We start from the raw sequence: 24,723 nt of genomic DNA, 5'->3' as shown, positions 1-24,723 counted from the left end.
GCTGGCCTTCCTGCTGCTGCCTGGAACGTGGTCCCCCTCTAGGTCGTGCCCAGGGACAGCGCCCTGGTGTTTAAAACTGGCCCGAGGCAGACATAATTGGGAAGGGACGCTTATGGCAGAAAGAAGCCATGACTGGTTCGATGCAGGTCACAGCCAAGTGGAGGCAAGTGGAGTTTTCCGGGGACTGAGGCCCTGCCAGCTGGAGCCTCAGGGAGCTTAGAGACTCCCAGCTGAAGCTGATCTGGGGACGGGCAGCAGGTCCTGTGCCTGTGGAGGGTGATGGTCCCAGAGCTGGACCCACTGTCCCCCGGATGCCCGTGCTAGGCACAGTTGTATCCCCAGTTTGTGAGTCCCTTCTCTTGCTGAATGTGCTGGCCATTTGGGGATTTGGTCTGATTGGCTGCCAAAGGAGCCAAGGTGGTTGGCCGGCCGGAATCAGGGAGAAGAAGGTAAAGGAAAGCAAGCGGCAGCTGGTCAACTCGCAGGCCTCGTGCTGCTTCCGGCTGCATTCAGGCCGCCCTGCGCATGGCCCGGCGGGGCAGGCTGCCAAGGACGGGAGTGGGGAAAGGGACCGCACACCCCTGGCGGGGTGGTGGCGGCCGGCAGCTCCTAAAATAGTGTCTGAGAATTACATAATCTCAGATTCGGCAGTTATCTTGTTTTAACACTCACTAAGAGTCCCTAGGGGTCCACCTGAGGACAACAATTTCTTCTCCAAAACGTTGTCGTGTGAAGGAAAGGCGACGGTGCGTCCACAGTTCATAGCACAGTGCCTGATATTCAGTAGGTGCTCAGCCAACCACGACCCAGCTGCTTCTGCTTGGCTGGCTGGTTCCCAGTCTCAGCTTCTGCTGCTCCACAGACACCTGCCGAGGCTGTGGGCTGCCTGGCCCCCTTGATCTCGTGTGGATCACAATCAGAAAACAGGCCACTTCTCCTCACCGGGGCGGCCGCTGGGATGTTGCATGCTTGCAACAGTTTTTCTTGTGTTTTAGGCTTAGCTCCTCCTGGTCTGAGGAACAAGTTCTTTCTGCCTCAACTTCTCTGTCTGCCGGCTCTGGAGTGGGTTGGCAACAGCCTTCTCAGCGCCTTGGGGAGTCTCTCCATCTTCGGTCGGGGAGTCAGGGGACAGTTTGAGCGATTGAAGGCAGGCTGGGTTGAGAAGCGGGTCCCTGAAGGGCTGCGGGCTTGGTTGACTGACCCTGGGTTTGGGGCCTGGCTTCAGGGCCGCACCAGGATATATGGGCATCCTGGGCAGGCAACAGCGGGACGTGACTTCAGATTAAAGCTCTTTTAAATGTGTGCTTAACAAAAAGCTCTGTGCTGGGCTGGAGGAGGGAGAAGAAAGCGGGTCTAACCATGGGGATGGCCTCGAATGGCCCCCTCACCTGAGAGCAGGCACTGCCCAGATGGCACACCCCACTTGGCCCACCCTCCTTGGGCAGCAATTAGTAACGAACTTCTGTTAGGCAGCCCCCTTAGGGATCTCACTGCCCACTTTCCCTACCCATATCATACACACTTGAAGGGTCTTAGCAGTTCATTCCTTCTAGTCGCTTGCAGAATGCTCCCTGAGAGAAGTTCCAGTAAATAGGATCTTCTCCAGCCCCATGTGGTTCCAGGAGTGTTTCAGCAAAAAAAATCACCTTAACCACTGGACCAGGTGGCTTGTCCAGCCGGCACAGGCTGTCCCCCTGCGCTCAGCTCTATCAGGTCCCAGCTGCCTTGCAGGTGACCACGAACCTCCTTGCCCAGGGCTGGGCTGCAGGCTTTTTACCAGACTTGCCGCCACCAGGGGAGAAAGAAGAGGGAAGGCCAAGCTGAGCCTGGACATTGGCTTCTCGCACTGGTCAAGCAGAGCTCTTTTGCTTGAAATCTGTTTCAAGCCCTGGCTAGAGGAGCATGCCATTATTATTTTTTTTAATGCCATTTCTTTGTTCTTTTTGGAACTGTTCCTCCTTGTGCACAGAATGGAAATCTCTGCCTAAGCCACTCCTTGTCCCCCCAACTCCAGTGCTTTTCTGATAAAAGACACTTTGCGAGGCAGCTCCCTGAATTCCCGTGCTGCCCCTTCTCAACCCTGTTCCTTTTAATAGTGTTTGCTGACCCTTGGAACATGCTGATGCTCAAACATCTCAAGGAATGCAAAAGTTCTTCCCCCATTTGCAAAACATAATACATGTGATATGCCCTGAACATGAGATGCTTCTGGGGAAGGACAGAGGGTACTGGAGGAAAGTGGATGTAGAGAACAGTCACAAGGTGGGTGTACCGCTCCCTGCTGCGTGACTTTGGGCAACAGCTTCCCGCCGGGGCCTTGGTAGTCCCATCTGGTCAGGTGGCTCTTCCCAGCTCCTCAAGCTTTGTGACTCCCATGAAAGCTGAGGACCCGGGGTCGTCCAGTCTCCTTCAGAGAACTCTGCCCTGGAGATTTCTGCATCACTCGATTGCCTATGAAATGTGTGCCTCTAGGGGCCAGGTCTGCTCCCCTCGTGGCGATGGGGAGGGGCAGCTGTAGGCTTTCTGTGCTGTGTCTGAGGGTAGCAGTGACCTGGGGGCTACAGTGTGGGGGTCTGGGGGTCCCAGCTGGGACCAGGTGGACAAAAGGAGACAGGCAGCATTCCGACTGCGTCCCTTCTCCACGGCTGCGTTGTCTTTCTCCGGCTCTCTCCTGGCTGACCGCGGCAGGTGGGAGGCTGCTCCAGGTGGGCCTTCGTGCTCCCTCTTGCTGTAGAAATGAGTGGCCGGCTTCCTCTCCTCTCCTAGCTCCCTTCTTCTCACCATCCCGCTCTCCTCATCCGCACTCTTCACCCTTTCTTGCCTCATCATCTACCCTTGTGGGTAAACTACCTGTCTTCTCTCCCCTGGGGTGACTTCTACTAAACTGCCTACCATGGGGAATGCTGCCAAGCTAATCTGGAATAACTCACAGATGGCTGTTAAGGTGCTAAGCTGATGGGGAGAGACAGATACATATTGGGTTGGTTATTCAGTCGAATATAGAAATAAATGGCCTTCCCTGGTAGCTCAGCTGGTAAGGAATCTGCCTGCAATGTAGGAGACTCCAGTTTGATTCCTGGGTCAGAAAGTTACCCTGGAGAAAGGATAGGCTATCCACTTCAGTATTCTTGGACTTTCCTGGCGGCACAGACAGTGAAGAATCCGCCTGCAATGTGGGAGACCTGGGTTCGATCCCTGGGTCAGGAAGATCCCCTGGAGAAGGGAATGGCTACCCACTCCAGTATTCTGGCCTGGAGAGTCCCCGTGGACAGAGGAGTCTGGCGGACTACAGTCCATGGGGTTGCAAAGAATCGGACATGACTGAGCGACTAAGCAGGGCACAGCAGCATAGAAATAGGTGCCTGCTCTGGGCCAGACTCTAGTTTAGGTCCTTTGGGGTCCTTTGAGGGGAGCTCTTGGCTGCCCATTCATTGTCCACTCAGTGAACCTGCACTGGGCCCTTACCACGTGCATAGCCCCAGGCAGGCCAATAGCATGCCTCTGAGGAAAGCAGGCTGTCGACTGAGCCGTCAGGGAGGGGAGGGTGGGGTGCAGCACGTGCTGGCTCCGTCTGCTCAGGGGGCACCCTGACCTCAGTGCTGGGAGTGCACGGAAGAACCTGTCACCTTCTCTCCTTGGGAAACTGCGGTCCAGTGGTGACGACAGATATGCCAGCCGCTGGTTCTAAAATAACATAGTGAGTGATGTGGGAGGTGTGAGTGCCTAACTGCTCTATGACCTCAGGTGAGGCACCGAGCCTCTCTGAGACTCGGGTTTTTCATGAGTTCAGTGAATGGATACACTGGGTTCTCGTGAGGGCTAAACTCATGTAATGTGCTCAGCAAAGAGGCGTACAAGAAGAACTCTGTGAATTATTATTAAAGGTATGTCTATATAGGAGATTCATCTAGTGGCCTTGTTTATTGAGGCTGAATGCTGCCACTTTGACCACATGTGACGACCGTTTCATATCACTTCCCGGTAGCCACCTGCCATATTCCTGGGACCAGGCAGGGAGACTGAGGCCTCCTGGGTCTGGTCTGGCTGTAAGACTTCTCCTAGCTGTGACACCAAGGTGCGTGTCACATGTCATCTCCACTGCAGCACCTAGAGATGGGGCCTTGGAGATGCCAGGGTCCGTGTGAGCACTGTAGGAAGGAGCAGGGGCAGGTCTTGGAGTCAGGCAGCCCTGGCCTGAGTCGACAGCGAAGCTAATTCCAGTTCTGTCTGGTTCCACAGAAACTCCACCCTTATGGCTCTCTCCAGCAGGAGATGGGGCTGGCCAACTCAACCAATGCTACCCAGGATAGAAGCTTTACCTCATCAGAACAGACTCTGATTGGCTGAGCAAACCCAAGGGCGGGACTCTGCTTCTGGCAACTTAACCCTTTCTTGGGCATCCCCTACCACAGAGTAACCTCACCTCAACTGGACCCAAACCGGAGGACCAAGATGTTGGGCCTAGGGTCATCTGAAGGGAGTGGCCCCACGGGTGTGTGTGGACTGGCATCAGAAGGACCGCAGTGGTGTCTGAGGCCCTGTGGGCAGATGCAGACTGGATCTGAAAGTCCCAAATGGAGAAGAACCAGAAGCTTATTCCCTACAAGGAAGAAGGAGGTGAAATAGCGTGTGGGCTTCCGGTGGTTCCAGCACCTGCCTTGGGGGCAGGGGGAGAGGTCGGGAGAGGTCAGCGCTGACGGAGAACAACGCCAAGATAGATGCCCGGCTGCCAGAAGATATCTCCACCCCTTCTCTCATTTGTCATCTGTACTCAAGCATTCATTCTTTCACTCGTCGGATATTTTGAGGGCATGTGCTTTATGCCAGACTCTGTGCTAGGAGCCTGAGATAACTGTGGAGAGTGAGACGGATGTGGTCTCTGCTCTCATCTTAGTAGAGGAGTGAGCATTACATAAATGTTAACACACACACGCTTGCACACATGGTTACAAACTGTGATAGTCTATGAAGGAAAAGAAAGGATTCTTTCAAGAGAGAATGTTGTGTAGATTGCTGTAGGGGTGGGGGAGGGGCAGGGGACAAGCCTGACTTTGAAGCCACGACCTGGAGGCCAGAAAGGAGTTAGCCAGTCAAGGACTCTGGAAGGAATGTTCCAGGCGGACCGGAACAGCTTGTGAAGGGTGCCTGAGATAGGATAGGGGTGCGGCGTGCTGGAGGGACAGAGGCCAGGCCGCTGGAGCTTGAGTTTAGGTGGGGGGAGAGACCACCGGGGTGGGGCCAGGTGGTTCAGGCCTGTGGTGGTTCTTGTTGTCCTGAGAGTTCGGGTCTGGGCACAGTGGGAAGCCACTGAAGGCTTTTGAGAAAGGGAATCACAGGGTCTCGGGGACCATTTCTAGAAGATGGTAGAACCCAAGGCAGGGGGTTCCTTAAGTCCTGAAGGTGAGGGGCAATGGTGACCTGCCCTGGAGGGGCGCTGGGGAGGTGGTTATGTGGATGTCCAGACCCTGGGGGTAGCGGAGGCTCGGATAAGAGTCTCCTGTCCTCCACCCTTCTCATCCTCAGCCATGTCTGCTTTCAGTGGATGCAAGTAAGGGTGAGGCCATCCTCACAGAGCCCCTTCCTCGTGAGGCCTGGGTAGGGACCAGGGCCGAGTGCTGAGAATGTCCCCGGGAGCTGGCAGTAGTGGGCGCTTCTCCTGGCCAAGTTGGGAGCAGTGGGGCTTCTCCAGGCCTCAGCAGGGGTGGCCTGTGCTGTCTGTCCATCCGGTGCTGAATGGTCTGATAGGAAACTGGAATTCAGCCCCTGGGAAGCTGACTGGGTTGCTTTCCGTGGAGCTTCCGAGACTCGGGGACTGGGGCTAAGTGTGGCTCAGCACCGCTAGGGGAGACCCATCCTGCTGTGAGGCTGATTGGTGACCTGCCAGGGGACAGCGCTGAGAGCTCAGCCTGCTCACTGCCTGCCGCACCTCCCGCTGTGGGCCGGCGCGGGGCAGCTTTCACACCCTTCTGTCCAGACAAAGCTCACACACAAAGGGCATGTGTAGGAGCAGGGCCTTTTGCCTAGAAAGGAGGTCAGAGAGGCTGGGCTTCAGCTTAGGGAAGTCCCCTTGAACACTCGGCATTGTGTCCTGTAAGATCCTCTCTGTGTTCTAGAGAGGGGGAGGGATCTTGTGCCCTGCTGAATTTGCTTAGCTGCTTTGACTACCTGAACCTCAAGAAGGGTGGCCCAGTAGAGAATTCTTCCCTTAGCCTCCCACAGCTGGCCCCAGCCTAGGAAAGATCAGACATGCGGTATCAGTAATCTAACAGGGGATCAGCCCGGTGCCCCACCCAGCAGGGGAATGGCCGGCCAGAGTGGGACAAGCAGTGTCTATCAGCTGAGACTCCGCCTGCAGGGTTAATTCTGAGAGGCCAAGCAGCTGGGTCTGCACAGACAGCAAGCCACATCATGTTTTCATTTGATTCCCTTACAAAATGACATTAAGGGGAGAGTGAGGCCCAGGAGAACCGCCTGTCTGGAAAGGCAGCCAGCTTTTCTCTTCTGGACCTGGGGACCTACCTCTGTCCACCACACAGGTGCAGAGGTTGGGAGCTCTGGTCTCAGGGCAACAGAGACTCTAAATGCGGCACCTGGCCCTGGGGATGGCGCTTTGCTCCGCTTGTCCCAACAAGCTGCTGCTGCTGCGGATGCAGACATCAGCTCCTGGAGGGCCCTTGTCTTCCCAGTGACTGTGGTGAGCCACAGCGCCATTGCTGCTCTGCCTTTCAAATCGATGAGACAATTAATTTGGCTCCACGGGCTCGAGAAGATGAAATACAACCGGGTGGCCATTGCTTCTCAGCCGCCCGGTCCATCCCCAGCCGTCTAGGATGATGAATGCATCGAAATTGCCTTCAAGAGCCATAATCACGGGAAACATGGCCGAGCCCCTCCCTCCACACAAATCACTCTAAGAAGCTCACACAATGGTCTCTTTCCTGATGGCCCAATTGTCTTGCTGTGTGTCTGGGGACCTACGGGCTGGGAGCACGGGAGCACAACCATTTATTGTTGAAAAGGCCATCTGTGCGATTTGAATACAAAGTGACTCTTTAAATTCCCCGACCCACCCCCTGCACATCCTTTGATCCCATTTTCTTGTTTTCTTTATTGTCTCACGCTCTGGATCTGTTGAAACTCCTGGTCTCTGCTGCCTGGGTCCTTTGGCAGTTTGGGAATTGGGACCTGTTGGAAATAATGAAGACATTTATTTATGTATGACTTTTCAAAAAAAATTCTTTATTTTAAATTCTTTTTCATAAATTCTGCCACCAAAGCTCTGTATTTCTCATACATAGCACCTAGAGCGTTCTGCAAATTGAAGGCGCAGGCAATTTCACAATGTAGATGGGCGCCTCCAGCGAGAGCAGGGGCATCAGAGATGTCAACTGGGATCCCCAGGCATTATCTCCCCTAGGCCTCCCAGCAGCCCTGTTTTATGGATGCAAGGGACTAAGACTCAGAGAAGTTAAGTGATTTATCCAAGGTCACACAGCTTCCCAGCTGTGGCTAGACCTGAGCTAGTCCTCCAGCCAAGGCATTTCAACCTAATCCATTGCTCTTTCCAGATACAACAGTTTGCCTTGTAGGGGGTGGAAGTAAGAGAAATCAATTATCGCCTTCAGGAAGAGTCAGGCGGGAAGATACCCCGCATGTAGTTGTGGCCATTTAAGCTCTAGTTGGAGTCCTTTAAGACTAATAAAATGAGATGTCTTATTCTCTACACACTAGAGAATAAACTTCAAGTTCATATGGCCCAGGGGTGGCCCAGGCTGACAAAATGAATAGCATTATACAAGATTTGAAAAATCTGTTGTGAAAGACAAGGAGGAACTCCAGCAGACAGACACTCAGCAGTACTGGGATGGTTGGGTTACCCCCCTTTTCAGTCTGGCATTCAAGAAGTGTCTGGCAACACAGTCTTGGGGTACCTGGTCTTGATAGAACAGTGGCTGAAGGCAGAAAAGGATAGGTTCAGCCCTTTGACCTCTGCCTGGTTAAGGGTGAGGTGAGAGCCTGCTCCAGGTTTGGGCCCAGATTTTGCTAGTTGACTGATTCCAAATCTCAACACTAAGTACATGTGTGCGTGCTCAGTCACTTCAGTCATGTTTGACTCTTTGCGACCCTGTGGACTGTAGTCCTACCAGGCTCCTCTGTCCATGGGATTCTCCTGGCAAGAATACTAGAGTGGGTTGCTGTACCCTCCTCCTAGGGGATCTTCCCAACCCAGGGATCGAACCCACATCTCCTGCATTGCAGGAGGATTCTTTCCTGCCGAGCCACCAGGGAAGCCCCAGTGCTAAGTAACTGGGTGTCAAATGGACTAGATTTCAGATATTCTCCACGCCACCCCCTGCACAGCTCCCTCTCCCCCACCAAAATTGCTTTCTAGTCTCTCCAGCTTTCCTGCCTCCCCTTGTTGCTGCCCATGTGGCTGCAGAAAGATCATCCTCTTCCCCACCTTCCTCTTGGCCTCAGCCATCTTGCTATCTTTTTTTGTTGTTATTCTTAAAGAAGATTGCACAACCTTGCCCTCTGTCTTGACCTTATCTTTATTCAAGCCTTTCTCTGAATAGGGCCACCATCCTCCAAATTGTTCCTAGATCCTCAGTTTAAGGATAGAATAATAACAGTAAGTACTTTATAAGTGACGCTTAAGACTGTGAGCCTGGAGCAATGCCAAGCTCTTCACCTATATCTTCTCTCTTAATCCTCACTACAGCCTCTTGAAGTTCTTTGTCATCTTCACACATTTACTCTCACTATACCCAGTAGGTAGATAAGGATGCTGAGTCTTTGAGGAGAAACTTGCCCAAGGTCACACAGCCAGTGGGTGGCTAGGGTTGGAACCTGGAGGGCCCAGCCCTAGAGCACTGACTCTGGATTGCTCTCTTCTACTACTTTCCAGAAACCACAGACCATCAAAGCTGGGGAGGCTGAGTAGTTCAACTCCCTGCTTCAAGACCATCCTGGGAGGCCATGGTCCCACCCCAGTTCTCTCCCTAGTTGCTCTGCCCTCCTGCTTTGAGCCCATAGCCCAGCCATTTTGAATTATATCCCTTCTCTAAATTCCCCATGCATGTTCCTCTTTAGGCTGTTTCTCCTGCCTGATGTTGCCTGCCCTCCTCTGCTGTTCCGGCCACATACAGTCCTCAGGCTTCAAGGCTCCCTGGCTTGCATCAAAAGTCTCTGCTTCCCCGTCTGTGCTCCATAGTATTTTGTTCATCTTTAGCACAGTGTGTCAGGCAGGTGTGTCTCCCCTGCAAGACCATGGGCTTCTTGGGAGCCAGACATCCACATCCACCCTTCTCCCAGGCAGGGTCCCGGTCTCTCTTGCGGCATCTCCCTTATCACCCTCACTGCTCTCCTCTCCCCTCCTTCTAGAGGTCAGCATATGGGCTCTGCATATTTTGAGATATTTTAATAACATCTGACTATCATAAGTATTCTCATAAGGTTGAGATATTAATGTTGCCTTAATCTTCCCGAGGCCCGATGGTGTGTGTACTGCTGTGTGGCCCTTGCATTTGTTTGACAAACCATCTATATTTATACTTATAAATTAGCTCTCTGTGCAGGGTTAAGTTATTTAAATAAACTTGCATATGGTCTGTAGTGGGGGTCATAGTTTATTTATTTCTGACTCTGTTAAGCCTGATTCTTGGTAGGTACTCACTGGATGTTGTAGAATTGGATTACAGTTCAAGCCTGTCACAGTCTAGAATCTAGATGAGGAAACTGAGGCTCAAAAAGGGGAAGTGACCTGGCCAGGTTCATGGGACAGGTGGTGGCAGAGCCAGGACTTGGCTCAGGTCTGCTGACCTTCTTGGCTCAAAGCGTTTTCCATTTCACTTCAGTTTTGTAAGACCAGAGCCTGGTTCCCCTCTTGGTCTTAAGCAATCTAGTCTGGCCAGGTTCACTTCAGGGTTGTGAATGCCTCATATCCATACTGACTCATCAGGGAAGGAGACCTGATGGGAACTGCTCCTATGGTTCTCTCTCCTGGGTTTGTGGAGCACCCCTCTCACTGAGCTTCTGGCCCTCAGAGAAAATCAGAGTAGGATTCTGAAGATCTTGGTTCAGATCCTGATTTTGCTTGTAACTCTCTGTGTGACTTTGGACAAATTACTTCACCTCTCTGATCATTTGTTTCTTTTCCAAGAGAAATGAGGGTGTTGAATTTAGATGATCTCCGGGAGTCATCTCCAAAGCCCCAGGGCTCTAACAAGAGGTTAAAAGAAAAAAGAAATCAGGCATTTTGGTCTTCATATTGACACACGTGTGTGTGAATATATGCAAATGTTGTTGTTGTTGTTTAGTTGCTAAGTCACGTCCAACTCTTTTGCAACGCCATAGACTGTAACCTGCCAGGCTCCTCTGTCCATGGGATTCTCCAGGTAAGAATACTGGAGTGAGATGCCATTTCCTTCTCCAGGGGATCTTCCTGACCCACTTGGCAGGTGGATTCTTTACCATTGAACCACCTGGAATGCCCATATGCAAGTGTTGGACATGGTTAATATTCATCATGTACTTGAGTCAAATAAATATATCAGTGGATCTTATACAGGAAGAGGTCCTCATCTCAGAACTCAAATTATAAGCACAGCCCTGCCTCCTCCCAACCAAATGTGTCTCCTTCCAGGCTTGCTTCCGGGAAGACAGCACAATAGCTTTCAAGCTCAGAATCTTCTCTCATTCCTTCCTTTTTCCTGCTCACTGGACCCTTGTTTTAATATCATGTATATAAGGATACACATATGTTCTTTAATCTCTCTAACTCCTGGTCAGTGGCATACAGCTAACTTTCAGTGAAAGTTGTAAGAATCGGTGTGCAATGCCCGCAGTTTCTAGTGTGGTCAGAAGTCTCCGTTAGACTTCCCCAGAAGTTGCCACTGACTCACTGCCTTTGATGTGTACCTTCTTTGGCTCAAACACTACTTAGAGTAAATTTTCTCAGTGTCTTTTAAATGTTAGTGGTTTTCCATTTTGGTTAAATTCTATCACAGTATCAGTTCAGTTCAGTTCAGTTGCTCAGTCATGTCCAACTCTTTGCGACCCCATGAATCGCAGCACGCCAGGCCTCCCTGTCCATCACTCCCGGAGTTTACTCAAACTCATGTTCATCAAGTTGGTGATGCCATCCAGCCATCTCATCTGTCATCCCCTTCTCTTCCTGCTCCCAATCCCTCCCAGCATCAGGGTCTTTTCCAACGAGTCAACTCTTCGCCTAGGTTTCTGCTATTTCTCCTTGTGGGAGAACATTAAGTGTTCAGTAGGCTAGCATAGGAAGCTATTTATAGCTTCCATTTATAACACAATTTTATAACCATTTATAACGCAATTTTCAATGGGAAAATGCTTTCTGAGACCCACCGTCAACTCTCAGATGAACCTTAGGAATATAGCTCCACACACACCTAACAATAGAGAATGCAATATTTATTTCACGAGTGACTAGAATTTTGATAGAACCACAGACTCTTTGAGTATGGAACCGAAAAGGCTACCCTCTCCCCCAGTGGGTTCATCGATTAACAAGCTGATTTGTAGAGACCAAGAGAAGAAAAGGGTAAGAACTCCCGGCCAGCTTCGTGCAGTTGGTGCTAGAGGTGGAACTGGGACCCTCCCCCCAGCACTCCTCTTTGGGGACGCTCGGGAGCCTGACAGGTTGGGGACAGGGAGGGGCACAGATTGTCTTAGAGACGTTCATCATCTCACTCCGCTGTGCCGTCTTAGGAAAAGTAAGTCACCGCTTTGGGCTGTAATGGAAATAGTGAGAAGTGGCCCGGCTAACGGCTGGGGAGAGGTTGTCTAGTCGACTGGCTTGTCTGTAAATTCCCTCCGCGTTCTGGCTGGAGTGGAATGAATGGGGCAGCTGTGTTTTACCTGGAGCTCTGAGCAGGACAGGGCTGGTGGAGATGTTCCCTGTTCTAAAAATAGCAGTGGGAGCGGAGTTGAGGGGAAGCGGAGGGGGCTCCTTCGGGACCTGGGTGGGACGCCTCACCCCCTTCCTCTTCCTGCTGGGCCCTCTGCGAGGAAGCGCGCCATGGATTGAAAGCATTGAGACCGGGGAGGGTCCTGGAGCCATCAGCGCTCAGAGCCCCTCCTCAGACAGAAGAGGAGGCCCGGAAGTGGGGAGAGGACTGGCCAGCCGGCTGGGGTCCCGGGAGACGGTCACAGATGGCGAGCTGTGTTTACCAGGGTGGAGCAGGCCAGGCAAGGTTTTCTCTCCCTGCCTTTGGGAGCGCACAGGGCCTGGGAACTCCTGGGGCGGATGTGGTCCGGCTTCCTGGTTGTCGCCCAGCAGGCGAGGAGTCCCCGCTTAGTCTGCCCTGAGCCCTGACCTCAGCCCCTGGCCTGCCAGCGCCACACCCTCCCTGTGCTGTTGTCCCCACGCTTGCTGACCTGTCCTTGTGTCGGCCCCCAGGCTGTCTGCAGGGAGGGAGGGCCCGAACAGAGCCAGCCTGGAGGACGGAGGGCCTGCCCATCCCCAGGAGCCAACAGGAGCAGCTCAGGTAGAGGCAGGGTCTGATTGAGGGTGGGCAGGCCAGGGTTCAGATCCCAGCTCTGCTTCTCACCAGCTGTGGGATTACTGGCAGGTCGCCCAGCCTCTGTCAAACGAGAGGACATGTCTCTCACTGATTCTCCTGAGGACTAAGGGGAAGGGTCTGTGCAAAGTGCCTGGTGTGTAATAGGTATGTTCAGCCATCCATACCCGTGGGTTCTGCTTCCATAGACTTAACCAACCCCAGATAGGAAAAAAAAAAAAAAAATCAGAAATTTCCAAAAAGCAAAAATTGAATTTGCTGAGCTGGCAACTATTTACATAGTATCCGTGTGTGCTAAGTCACTTCAGTCGTGTCTGACTCTGTGACCCTATGAACTATAGCCCACCAGGCTCCTCTGTCCATGGGATTCTCCAGGCAAGAATACTGACGTGGGTTGCCATGCCCTTCTCCAGGGGATCTTCCCGACCCACGGATCAAACCTGCATCTCCTATGTCTCCTGCATTTGTAGGCAGATTTTTTTTTTTTTTTTAAATCACTAGCACCGCCTGGGAAGTCCCATTTATACAGTATTTCCATTGCATTTAAAGTGATTTACATGGCATTTACAGGGTCTACAGTACATGCGGTCACAAAAAGTCAGACACAGCTGAATGAGTTTCACCTAATTGCTTAGTATTTTAAGTAATCTGGAGATGATTTAAAGTATGTGGGAGGATGTGTGTAGGTTCTATGCAAATATTGATCCTATGCCATTTTGTATAAGGGACTTGCAGTCCTGGATTTTGGTATCAGCTGGGGTTCCATGGATACTGAGGAACAACTGTACTTAGTAATGGTAGCTGTCGTTGCTAGCTCAAGTGTAAATGTGTGCTTGACTCTGCAACCCCCTTGCTTGGGTCCTTCATCCATGGAGGCATGGCAAATGGGATTTTTTGTTAAATGCAGTTGACTTTTGTTGTATCGTTACCAAAGTAATTCATGTTTACTATGAAGAAAGTATTTAATACAGTTGAACCAGGAGAAGGAAATGAAGCTCACCCTTAATCCCAACACCCAGAGATAACCACTGTTAACATTTTAGGGTGTATGTATCCTGTTGGGCATTTGTTTATACACACATATGTCTTATTTGCAAATTAGCATTGCTAGTGCACACAATTTTCTGACTTGTGTTTTTCCCACTTAGCAGTGTAACATCAATAAATGTTCTTCTACAACATCATTTTTAGTGCCTACAGAGTATTTCATTGTGTAGATGAAACAGGTTTTGTTTTTTAAAAATCTCCATTAGGTCTACATAGTTTAGGTTGTTGCCAATATTTCATTGTTATAAAAACCTGAGATAAAAATCTGTAGATTTAGCCTCAGTATCCAGTGTACACCTCTGACCCCCCACAAATACTTGTTGATGTATGAACATTTTGTTAGAATAAACTCCTGGTAGTAGAATTTCCAGGTGATGGGATATATATCTGTAAAGAAGGTTCTTGATATCTATTGCCAAATGACTCTCCAGAATGAATGTACCAATTTATAATCCCACTTCAGATTGAGCAATTAATCCTACTTAACCCCAGACTGTTTTTTTTTTAACATGGATATTCTAGCTTCCTGGGAAATCCCTCAGTCCCAAGCAAATTGAGATAGTCTGGGTAGGAGACCATTCTCCCCACGCACTCACCAACAATGTGCCTTGTTACATTTCTTAGTAGGTTCCTTTCTTTGATTACTAGAGACGCTGAATATTTATATGCCTTTTAGTTATTTACGCTGCCTCTTTTGTGAGTGGCTTGGTCAAATATTTTGCCCATTTTTCTGTTGGGCTGTTTATAGTTTATTAACTCACAAAAGCTCTTTATATAAGGAGGATATTTGTATGTTATCCTTTTATTTTTTATTATTTTAAAACGATAGATGTTTCTGCTTTATAGGTAGTCATGTCTGTAAACTGCTTTGTACCAGCTTTATTGAGGTATTATTCACATGTCATACAATTCATCCATTTAAAGTGTACAGCTCTATGGTCTTTTAGGATAGTCACAGACTGGAGCAACCATCACCACAGTTAATGTTAGAGCATTTTCATTATTTCCAAAAGAAACCATACCCCTTGGTTGTCACCCACCCATTCCCCCATCTCCCCCATCCCTATGCAACCGCCCATCTGCTTTCTGTCTCTATAGATTCATTCTGGACATTTCCTGTAAATGGAATCATGTAATATTAGGTCTTTTGTGACTGGCTTTCTTCATGTGGCATGAGGTTTTCAAGGTTTATCCATGTTGTAGCATGTATTAGTACTTCACTCCTCTTAATGATGGAATAACATTCTGTTGTAATGTGTGTTTTATTTATTCAGTCATCTGTTGATGAACAGTTGGATTGTTTCCACCTTTGGGCTATTATGAATAATGCTGCCATAAGCGTTAGAAGTTTTTGTGTGGACATATATTTTCATTTATTTCAAGTGTGTACCTTAGAGTGGAGTCCTTGGATCAAATGATGACTCTATGTTTAACTCTGAGGAACTGCTAGACTTTTCTGAAGTCGCTTCATGATTTTACCTTCCCACCATCAGCATGTAAGGATTTCTCCACATCTTCTCTAATATTTCTTATTTTCCTGTTTTTTAAATCATAGCCATCCTAGTGGGTGTGAAATTGTATCTCATAGTGGTTTTGAATTGTGTTTTTCTGATGACTAATATCGTATACATAAATTAAAAATTTTTTTGCCTTTAGTTTGTGGTATCCATCTCAGGCTCAAGATTATACAACATTCACTTCCCCTGCATTTGAAATTTATGGTTTGTTTTTCAACTTTTAACACTTAGTCTCTCCTTGCTATTCTTTGGAACTCTGCATTCATACTTGGAATTTACTTTGGTATATAGTATGAGCAAGAACATTTTTCATTTTTTCCAAGCAGTGGTTTGCTCCAGTGCTTGTACATTATGTTAGGATAAGTATCCTCTCATTACTCTGCTTTAAAAAATCCTATTCTCACGTATTTATCCTTTCAAATGAAATTCAGTGTAATTTTGTTCAATCCCCACCTCCTCCCTGTGTCTCCCCCAAAATCTCCCTGAGATTTTCATTGTAATTATATTTTAAAATACACATCAAATTTGGGATTAAAATATACACACTGTCATATATAAAATAGATAGCCAGCAAGGACCTACTATATAACTCTTTACTTAATATCTTGTAATAACCTAAAATGAAAAAGAGTCTAAAAAAGCATATATATACACATATACACACACTCATACATATAAAACAGAATCACTTTGCTGTATATCTGAAACTAGCACGCCATTGTAAATCAATTCTATTTTAATAAAAAATTAAAAAAATTCACATCAGGAGAAAAAAACTATCAAAAAGGGGAGTATCGAAGTCTGTAAAATACTATTTTCCCATCCAAGAATCTGATTACGGCTCTTTGTTTATGCAAATCTTCTTTTAAAGTTTCAAAAGAAAAGTTTTGGGAAAAAGAATTTCCATGTTGGTTTTGTACATTTGTCCTCAAACTTATTTGAAACTATTTATTTATTTATATATTACAAATGGGAATATTTATGTATATTCCTTGATGATATACTTGTGTAATACTTAATACAGATAAATCCTAAACTTTACTGAGCTGAATAAAATAAAGAAAATCTCCCAATTGATAGCTACTGCTGTAAGTTTGCTGTGTTCCTCCAAATATTTTTCATACACCTATGTAGACATATGCTATTTTATTTTTACTAGATGGTATCATACAAAAGTTTCTGTAACTCATTTTTTAAAGCTTAGTGTGTGTGCATGATAAATGGCTTCAGTCGTGTCCGACTCTTTTGTGACCCCATGGACTATAGCCTGCCAGGCTCCTCTGTCCATGGGATTCTCCAGGTAAGAATACTGGAATGGGTTGCCATGCCCTCCTCCAGGGGATCTTCTCCACCCAGGAATCGAACCCAAGTCTCATTATGTCTACTGCATTAGCAGGCAGGTTCTTTACCACTAGCGCCACCTGGGAAGTGTAAATCTTTCACATCAGTATTAGAGTTCTCCTTTCTTTGTCATAGCCAATAGACCATCATTTATTTAACTGCTCCCATGTTGATGTGCGATCAGGTTGTTTCTAATGTTTTGACATTACGAGCATTGCTGCAGTAAATATTCTGAGAATGTTCTGTACTTTACATCTTACTTCACTTTTCTGTAGGGGAGAGCATGACATACACTCTCAGAGTGCTCCACAAATGCTTTTCTTCTGTTTAAATGTGTAATCTCCTCAACAGGACTGTTGTCATCCCCACTGAACGACTGACGCTTTCACATTCATAGATGAGAAAACAAAGAAACAGGTTAAGTACATCTGTAGTACAGTTTACCTGATAGTGGATGACGGTGACTGTCTTCCTACACCCAATGTCATACTGGATGTCACTGCTTTTTAATTCTTTGTTGGTAGGAGAGGGGAAATTTTATATTTTATTTTGTATGCTAAGTCGCTTCAGTCGTGTCTGACTCTTTGCAACCCCTTGGACTGTAGGCCATCAGGCTCCCCTGTCCATGGGGATTCTCCAGGTGAGAATACTGGAGTGGGTTGCCATGCCCTCCGCCAACGGATCTTCCCCAACCCACGGATCAAACCCGCATGTCTTACGTCTCCTACATCGGCAGGTGGATTCTTTACCACTAGTGTCATTTTAATTCGCAATTATTTGATTATTAGTGAGGTTGGGCTTCTCTTTATTTGTCATTCATATTTCTTCTTCTTTGGCTCATCAGTTAATATCATTTGCCCAGTTTTCTACTGGGGCAGTTGTTTTATTTATAATATTAGAATATTAACCATGTGCTTATTATGTAGGTTACAAATATGTTATCTGGTTTATCATTTGTCTTTTAACTTTATTTATACTCCTTTTTTTGTCATTCAGAAGTTAACATTTTTAAATAATCAAGTATTTTTGTAGTCAACTCTGTTTTTTGATCATAGGGGGCTGTGCTTGCTGAGGCCATTCCTCTCCGAAATTAAAACGAATATTCTCGTATATCTTTTTCAAGTACTTTTAACCTTTTATGTTTCACCTTCATATTTTAATTCATCTGCACTTAATCTAGTACATGGTGTCAGATGGAACTCTTATTAATTTTTTTCTCCAAGAGTTGACCAGTTTTTTCAAAAACTGGTCTATTTTAGAGTTATTCTTCCTTACTCACCTATCATAGACCAAATGTCCACACGTTAGTGGGTTGACTTCTTAATTCTTGTTTCCCTCGTTAATCCATCTATTCCCACAGCAGATTGAAACTTCATCACTGTAACTTCCTAATATGTTTTAGTAGTATTAGATATCCCAAGGCTAACATCTCATTGGGCTTTCCTGGTGACTCAGGTGGTAAAGAATCTGCCTGCAATGCAGGAAACCCAGGTTCAATTCCTGGGTCAGGAAGATTGCCTGGAGAAGGGAATGGCTACCCACTCCAGTAATTTTGCCTGGAGAATTCCATGGACAGAAGAGCCTGGAAGGCTACAGTCCACGGGGCTGCAAAGAGTTGGACATGCCTGAGTGACTAACACTTTCACTTTTCAACCTCTCATTATTCTTCTGTAAAATTTCCTTGGAAGTTATATGTTGTATTGGTCACTCAGTCGTGACCGACTCTTTGTGACCCCATGGACTGTAGCATGCCAGACTCCTTGGGTAATTTTACCCAAATCTTTTTCACAAACATGTTTTACTATCGAGAATGACATCAGATCTACAAGAGTGTGTCCTCATGTCCTGCAACCCACGTCAGCTGGCACATCAGCTGACCCATACTTCTCTTTGCTTTTTTTCTCCATGACTCCTAAGTATTGCTGAAATCATCTGAAATTGTAGTTTCTGATTGTTACTATTCTTAAACCTTAGTTCTATTACATTTTAGAAATCATTTACTTAAGATTGCATTTAACTTCTCAGTTACATTATACGTAGTTAAATGTCTAAATGCTTCTGGCTTCATTGCTTGCCGGTCTCTTGTATCCGACAGCATCTTATTCTTGACTTCTGGATTTTGATTCATTTTGGTCTGGAGAGCTTTCTTGGATAAATTCTTCAGAAAAGATCTGTGGGTGGCATACGTTCTTAGTCTTTGTTAAGTCTGAAAATATTTGCCCTCATGTTTGAGTCATCTTTTCCTGAGTAGCGAATTCCATGTTAACAGTCTTTCCCTAGAACCTGAGAGAAAGGCTCTATTGTCCCCACATTTGGTGTTGTTAAGAAGTGCAGTACTCACCTGAATCTGTGAAGTCTCTCTATGGAAGCAAGCAGGATTTCTCTTTCTACTCTTTGGAATTTAGAAACTTCACCAGATTATTTCTAGCTGTTTGTCCTCTTTTGGGTAATTTTTCCTGGCACTCACTAGGTAAGTCCTTTCAGCTGAGAGACCCAAGTCTTTCCTTAGTTCAGGGAAATTTTCTACTAATTTTTGGGATAATTTATTTTCTATGTTTTTAAAAAATATATTTACTTATTTTATTTATTCATATTTATTTGTCTGCATCCGGTCTCAGTTGTGACATGCAGGATCTTTTGGTTGTTGCTTGAGAACTCTTAGTTGCAGCTTGTGGGATCTAGTTCCCTGAGCAGGGATTGAACCCAGGCCCCCTGCCCTGGCAGCATGGAGTCTTAGCCACTGGAACACCAGGGAAGTCTGTATTTTCTATGTTCTAAAATTTTCTCTTTCTGGATTTCCTATTGCAAATAGTAATAATACCACCTAATAGTTACCAGATGTGCTTTCCTTCTGCTATAATATTAACCTGCTTAACACCATTGTTATTATTCCCATTTTATAGATGAAGACACAAAGGAACAGAGAGTTAAATAGACTGTGTACACGGTCTCACAGCTAAGAGGCCATGATCCAAACCTAGGCAGCTGGCTTCAGAACCTGTGTTCTTAGCTACTACTCGATACTCTCTGCCTGTCAAAACTGGCCTCTGGGCTCGCCCCCGACGCTGACCTCAACAAACCTTCAGTGAAAATTTGAGTGTTGACAGCGAGGGACTCTATAAGCAGTGGGAGATAGCACAGGGATGCTAGAATGATGGAATTGAAAGAGCCTGGGGAACTGAGCACCAGAGGGGAGCCAAGATCACTGGAGGTTCTCCAGTAAACTCAGAGCCGAGGCTCTTCCTCTCCCCACCCTTCCCCGCTGTTCAAGCACGCTGTTTAGGTCTCATCTCTGTCCCTGGGACTACTGCGTGGTAGTATTGGATCATCCAGTTCCTATTCCTCTCCCTTTAGTCACCTCTCTAAACGGCAGCCAAGATGACCCTTCCTATAGGGCAAGCCTGGTCACTGTTTCGCTGCTTAATGTTTGCTGAATGACTGCATGAATGAAAAATAATTCCAGAGTAGCTATTGTATGTCAGACACTGTGCCCAGTACTGGTGACTCAACACACATTAGTCAAGAATCTTCCAGTTGCCAGTGACAAGAACCCAATTCAAATTAACTTCAGCCCGGAAATGGAATTTATTGGATTCAGGAGGGTAGCCTTCAGGCATAGCTGGGTTGAGGACCTTGAGCAGTATCACCAGAACTGGCATTCTTCACTCTGTCTCTGGGCTCTACCTGTTTGTGTGTTGGCCCACTCCCTTAGTGAGGGCAGATAGTTGCCAGAAGTACCAGGGTGATGGCCTTTCAGTGTGATGCCCTCGATCATTTCAACAGTATTCCTGGGTCTGAGTCTTAGTGGTTCAAGTTGGACCATGTGCCTCTCCCAGTCGCTGAAGACAATAGGATGGGATAGAGTGCTTGACCAAGGGCTGAGTCACTTGGCCATCCCTGGAGTGGGAGGTGGGTCAGTTTCATGTGAATCACCTGTTTTGAGAGTGAGAGAAGGACAGGTAGTTTCTCAGATGGTAAAGAAGGGCAGCTGGAAGCTGGTCAGGCAGAGTCCCAGATGGCCTCCACTTTGTGCTTCATCAACCAACAGAGTTCCCATCTCCATAGAGCTAGTTCATAGTCTGATGCGGTGGAGGACAACTGGGGGAAAGACAGACACCAACCAAGTATGAAAAATGTGTAAGGAAAAGATGACATTTATAACAAAAGGCTCTGTGCAGGTGGTCAGGACCATGAGGCAAGGAGCAGGAGGAAGGTGGGGGCAAGATCATTCTGGGTGAGGACCTTAAGGCAGACCAGTGTGCCTGAAAGGGTGAGGGAGGGGAATGGAGCCGGAGATGAGGATGAGGCTGGAGGAGCCTGAGAGGCTGTGTAAGGGGTCTGAGCTTTATCCCAGGGCACTGGGAGCTGTGTGTTCGACACGTGTCATGGAAAGCTTGCAGCCTTGTTGCGGAGAATGGTGTGGAGGATGGCAAGGTGGGAGGCTGGGAGCAGTGAGGAGGCTGTCGGCCTCACCTTGGGAAGAGGTGCTGGTAGGCAGCCGGGATGAAGAGAGGTGAGAGCTCTGCATGGGGCGGAGGAGGTGGGATCTGCGAGATTCGGGGATTTGTTGGGTGGAGAGAGAGTTTGGGAGAGGGATGACGCCCATGCATCTGGTTTAGGCAAATAGGTGATTGGTGGTTCCATTCTCTGAGCTGGGCGCCCCAGAGAGGAAGCTGCTCAGGTGACAGGATGGTGAGCCCCCTGCAGGTCTGAGTGCCTGTTATAGAGGCCTGGTTAGTGAGTTCTCGTAGAAACGGTATCATTTCCACCAGGGCTTCTTAAATCACCTGCAGTAAAGAGCCTTGTACTTACTTAAAACGTGCACTGAGCAGGATCTCTCGTGCTGGTTTGACAGCACCCAACCCAGCCTTGTACCGCTTTGATCCGACCAGTCCACCGTCTTGTACTTGGATGTCACGGCCATGTCAAGTTGCTACAGAAGTTTCCAAACACTCTTGACTTTGTTGCTTATCTTATTATAAACCAGTAACAAGTAGCTCATGGGCCAGTGCGTTCTGCAGACTGCGTGCTGGGTGGCTCTGATCTCATTCAACCCCTTTACCCATTTTAGAGACAGGGAAATTGAGGCCCAAAGAGGGGACTGGCCTTGCCCCAGGTCTTGCATTAAACAGCAGCAAAGCCAGCATTTCAGGCCAGTCTTTCAACTGCTGACCCTCTGTTTTGGTAATCTGGCTTTAGGCCTAACAGTCCAAACAAGTGCTGAACTTGGGGGAGTCCGAGGATTAACGATGTTTAGCAGCCAAGATCACAGAGTTGGCCTCCAAGTCTGTGCCGAACACTTCCCAGGAATTCCAGTGGTCAAGATGACCTGACCCTGGAGCTGGCACAAGCCCAGTGGGTCGAGGATTCCTTCCCAAAGCCTGAAATCCCAGGCGGACGAGTGGCCTGTTGGACTGGAGCCAGGAAAGAAGATAGTGGTGGCTTTTGGCCATCTCATGCTGCCGTAGCCACCCAAGGTCAGGCTGATGCCGCTGAGGTGACTGCCACGCGTGCCCTGGGCTGGAGGCAGAAGCCGGCCAGCCACAGTTCCAAGGAGCAGCTCTGCTGGGGGCCTTTGGACCCCTGGCTTCTGCTGCACGCGGGCTTCCCTCTCGCTGTGGTTGGGAGACGCAGGTCCCGTGAGCAGACTGGAGAGTGACCTTGCTGCCTGAAGTTGCTGAGGAAGCGGCCGACAGCAAGAGCAGAGACACTTGGGGAACACGAGTCCGGGCAGGACACGCGGCTTAGGAGCATGCACCTTGGTGCCATGCTGCCATTTTTGCTGTTGCTTTTGCCATGTAACCTTTCTGCCTTTAGCTTTGCCATCTGTAGGATGGGAATAAAGATAGCTTGTTGCTCATAAACGTTAGTGATTATCAGCTGTTAGTCGAACCAGACACCGTGTTAGGCCTTCATTTATTTGACCCTCAACAGCTATTTCTGCGTTTTACATTACCCTCTTCACCAACCCACTCCAGATCAATTCTGTCCTCCGACAGATGATTACAGCAGCAATGACAATACAACAATAGCGATAGCTCTTATTTATCGAGTGTCAGGCATTCCACGTGCACTACCTCACTCCTTCTCCCACAGGGCCTACTGAGGCAGGCAGTAATAGCCCCATTTTACAGATTAGGAAACCGAGGCTCAGAGACATTCAAGTGACTTGCCCAAGATGACTCACACTCAAATTTTGGGGGGCTGCAAAGTCTATGCTCTTTCTAAATACCCCTGCCAGAACCTAATCCTTTAGGGAGAGGAGCTTGTGGGGCCTGGGACTGACTTTGAAGGGGAGAAGTGGACCCAGGGGGCTACTGGACACCCATCTCCAGCCTCTTTTTAGGGATGGAAGACTAAGACCCATAACAGGGAAGGGACCTGCCCTGGGTTCTGCAGACTGCAGTCCAGAACTCCCTGTGGATTTGAACCTGAGGCTGGATGCTTGCTCTGTCCTGCCCCAGCCCCCCACTTGCAGCATGTGCCCCCGAGAACAAGGCAAGGGCCCCCAGGAAGAGCCAGGAGCATGCCCTTAGCAAGCGGTAGGAGAGTGTGTCCTCTGCCCTGGTGTTAGGTCAGAGAGGCCAGAACTTGGCAGCACAGTTCCTGTTGGAAGTGTCAGCACCAAGGTCACCTGTGCCCACCCTCCAAGTCAGAGCCCAGGAGCAGGCTACCCCTCTGTCTGTGCCCATAGTTCCAAGCACATGATAAGGATTCAGTAGTTATTGAAATAATCAATAAGTGTCTCTTGGCCCACTCTTCTGTGGGGATGGCCTTTGTGCATGGAGACTTGTAGACCCCCAGACCAAGGCTCTGAGACCCAGTGAGTTAAAGGCCCAGAACTCCCTAAGTGGGTTAGCAAATTCAGAGCTTGGACGGGAGGGGCATATACAGATATTCCACAGTTTCCCAGGGCAGCCCACGGCCATCAGTCTCTTCTGTCACAGGTTGAAGGAGGGGCAGGGTTCTGTAGAAAGTGGGGCCTCTGCGTCTGGGCCCCAGCTTCCAATAACTCCGTCACGGATGACACAGGCCTGGCCCCTTCACTGTCCAAGGAAGTGAAAGCCTGAGCCGCTGCTGGTGGGGACTGGGGGTGGTCTTAGTCTGTCACCCGCTCTGGAATTCCTGGGGTCCCGCCTCCCTTGGCTTGGTGCCCTGTTTTCTGCCGTAGTGACGTCACTCTCCTCCCCACCCTGAAATAAAATACCCAGTGGACTTTGCATCAGAAGCCAGGACGGGAAAGCTCATTAAATAGCTTTTGGCAGGTACCCTCTTATTTTTTTTTTTTTTTGGAGGAAGGTATTGCCAAGGCCCCGCTTCCCCCAGGTGGAGTCTGTGTGGGGAAGGAAGGTGGGTGGGTTTCCATCTGCGCGAGGCTCAGGACAGGGTCTTGCAAACACAGCTCCGGGTGTCCCAGGCTTAACACAGAGGAGGCAGTGAGGGGAGACGGCGGGAGGGGGCCGTGCTGTGGTCCCACTGCAGGGCGGCGGCTTGGCCAGGGCGTCCGGGCCGTATCCTGCTGCTGCACCTCCCGAGGGGCCTCCCTGGAGCCGATGGGTGCTGCCCCTCTTAAAATGGGAGGTGCACAGTCACTAGCTCCCTGTTAACCCTCCCTGGTCCTAGCCCTGGAAGCTGCTGCCAGCTTGTCTGAACAGCGAGACGTTTGCCTATATGGTCGGGCTGTGTAGCCAGCAGGCTTCTCGGTACGTGGCCAGAGGGCTCTGTTCCATGGGCCGCCTTGTGCAGTGGTGCAGGGCACAGTGGATTGGGTTCGATCCGTGGCTCTGTACTTGCTGGTGACCTTAAACAAGTTTAATCATCTCTTTGCCTCTGTTTACCTCTCTGTAAAATGGGGATGGGCTTCCTGGGTAGCTTAGTGGTAAAGAATCTGCCTGCCAATTCAGGAGACACGGGTTCCATTCCTGGTTCGGGAAGATCCCCTGCAGGAGGGCATGGCAACCCACTCTAGTATTCTTGCCTGGAGAATCCCCATGGACAGAGGAGCCCGGCGGGCTACAGTCTATGAGGTCGCAACAGAGATGAACATGACTGAGCACCTAAACGACAACAGCTAATTGGGGACACTAGACATCATAGCTAACAGGGTTATGAAGATTTCATGAGTCAGTATTTGGGAAGTGCTTTGCACAGTGCTGACACAACCTAAGTGTCAAATAGGTGTTTGTTACATAAAATATGGAGATCCGTGAATGGGGCCCAGGCTCTGAGGACCCAGGTACTGACCCTGTGGGCCACCTGGATCTTGG

The 24,723-nt window shown here is 48.6% G+C and overlaps 1 protein-coding gene across 5 annotated transcripts in view; it reads left to right on the top strand.

Annotated features, from left to right (window-relative positions):
* Positions 1–24,723, top strand: part of RGS3 (regulator of G protein signaling 3) — a 134,885-nt gene that overhangs the window by 73,224 nt on the left and 36,938 nt on the right. For 2 of the 5 annotated variants that reach the window (XM_043927767.1, XM_043927772.1), the window contains one exon: positions 4,240–7,259. The exons of the other annotated variants lie outside the window; for them this stretch is intronic. In XM_043927767.1, the coding sequence (XP_043783702.1) occupies positions 4,240–4,347 (108 nt within the window). In that variant the 3' untranslated portion in view covers positions 4,348–7,259. Of the gene's footprint in view, positions 1–4,239; positions 7,260–24,723 lie in introns of those variants that run through there. 5 annotated transcript variants of the gene reach the window in all.

The sequence above is a fragment of the Cervus elaphus genome, chromosome 16 (assembly GCF_910594005.1).
Source record: "Cervus elaphus chromosome 16, mCerEla1.1, whole genome shotgun sequence".
Lineage (NCBI taxonomy): Eukaryota > Metazoa > Chordata > Mammalia > Artiodactyla > Cervidae > Cervus > Cervus elaphus.
This window is presented reverse-complemented; position numbering and strand designations above follow the sequence as displayed.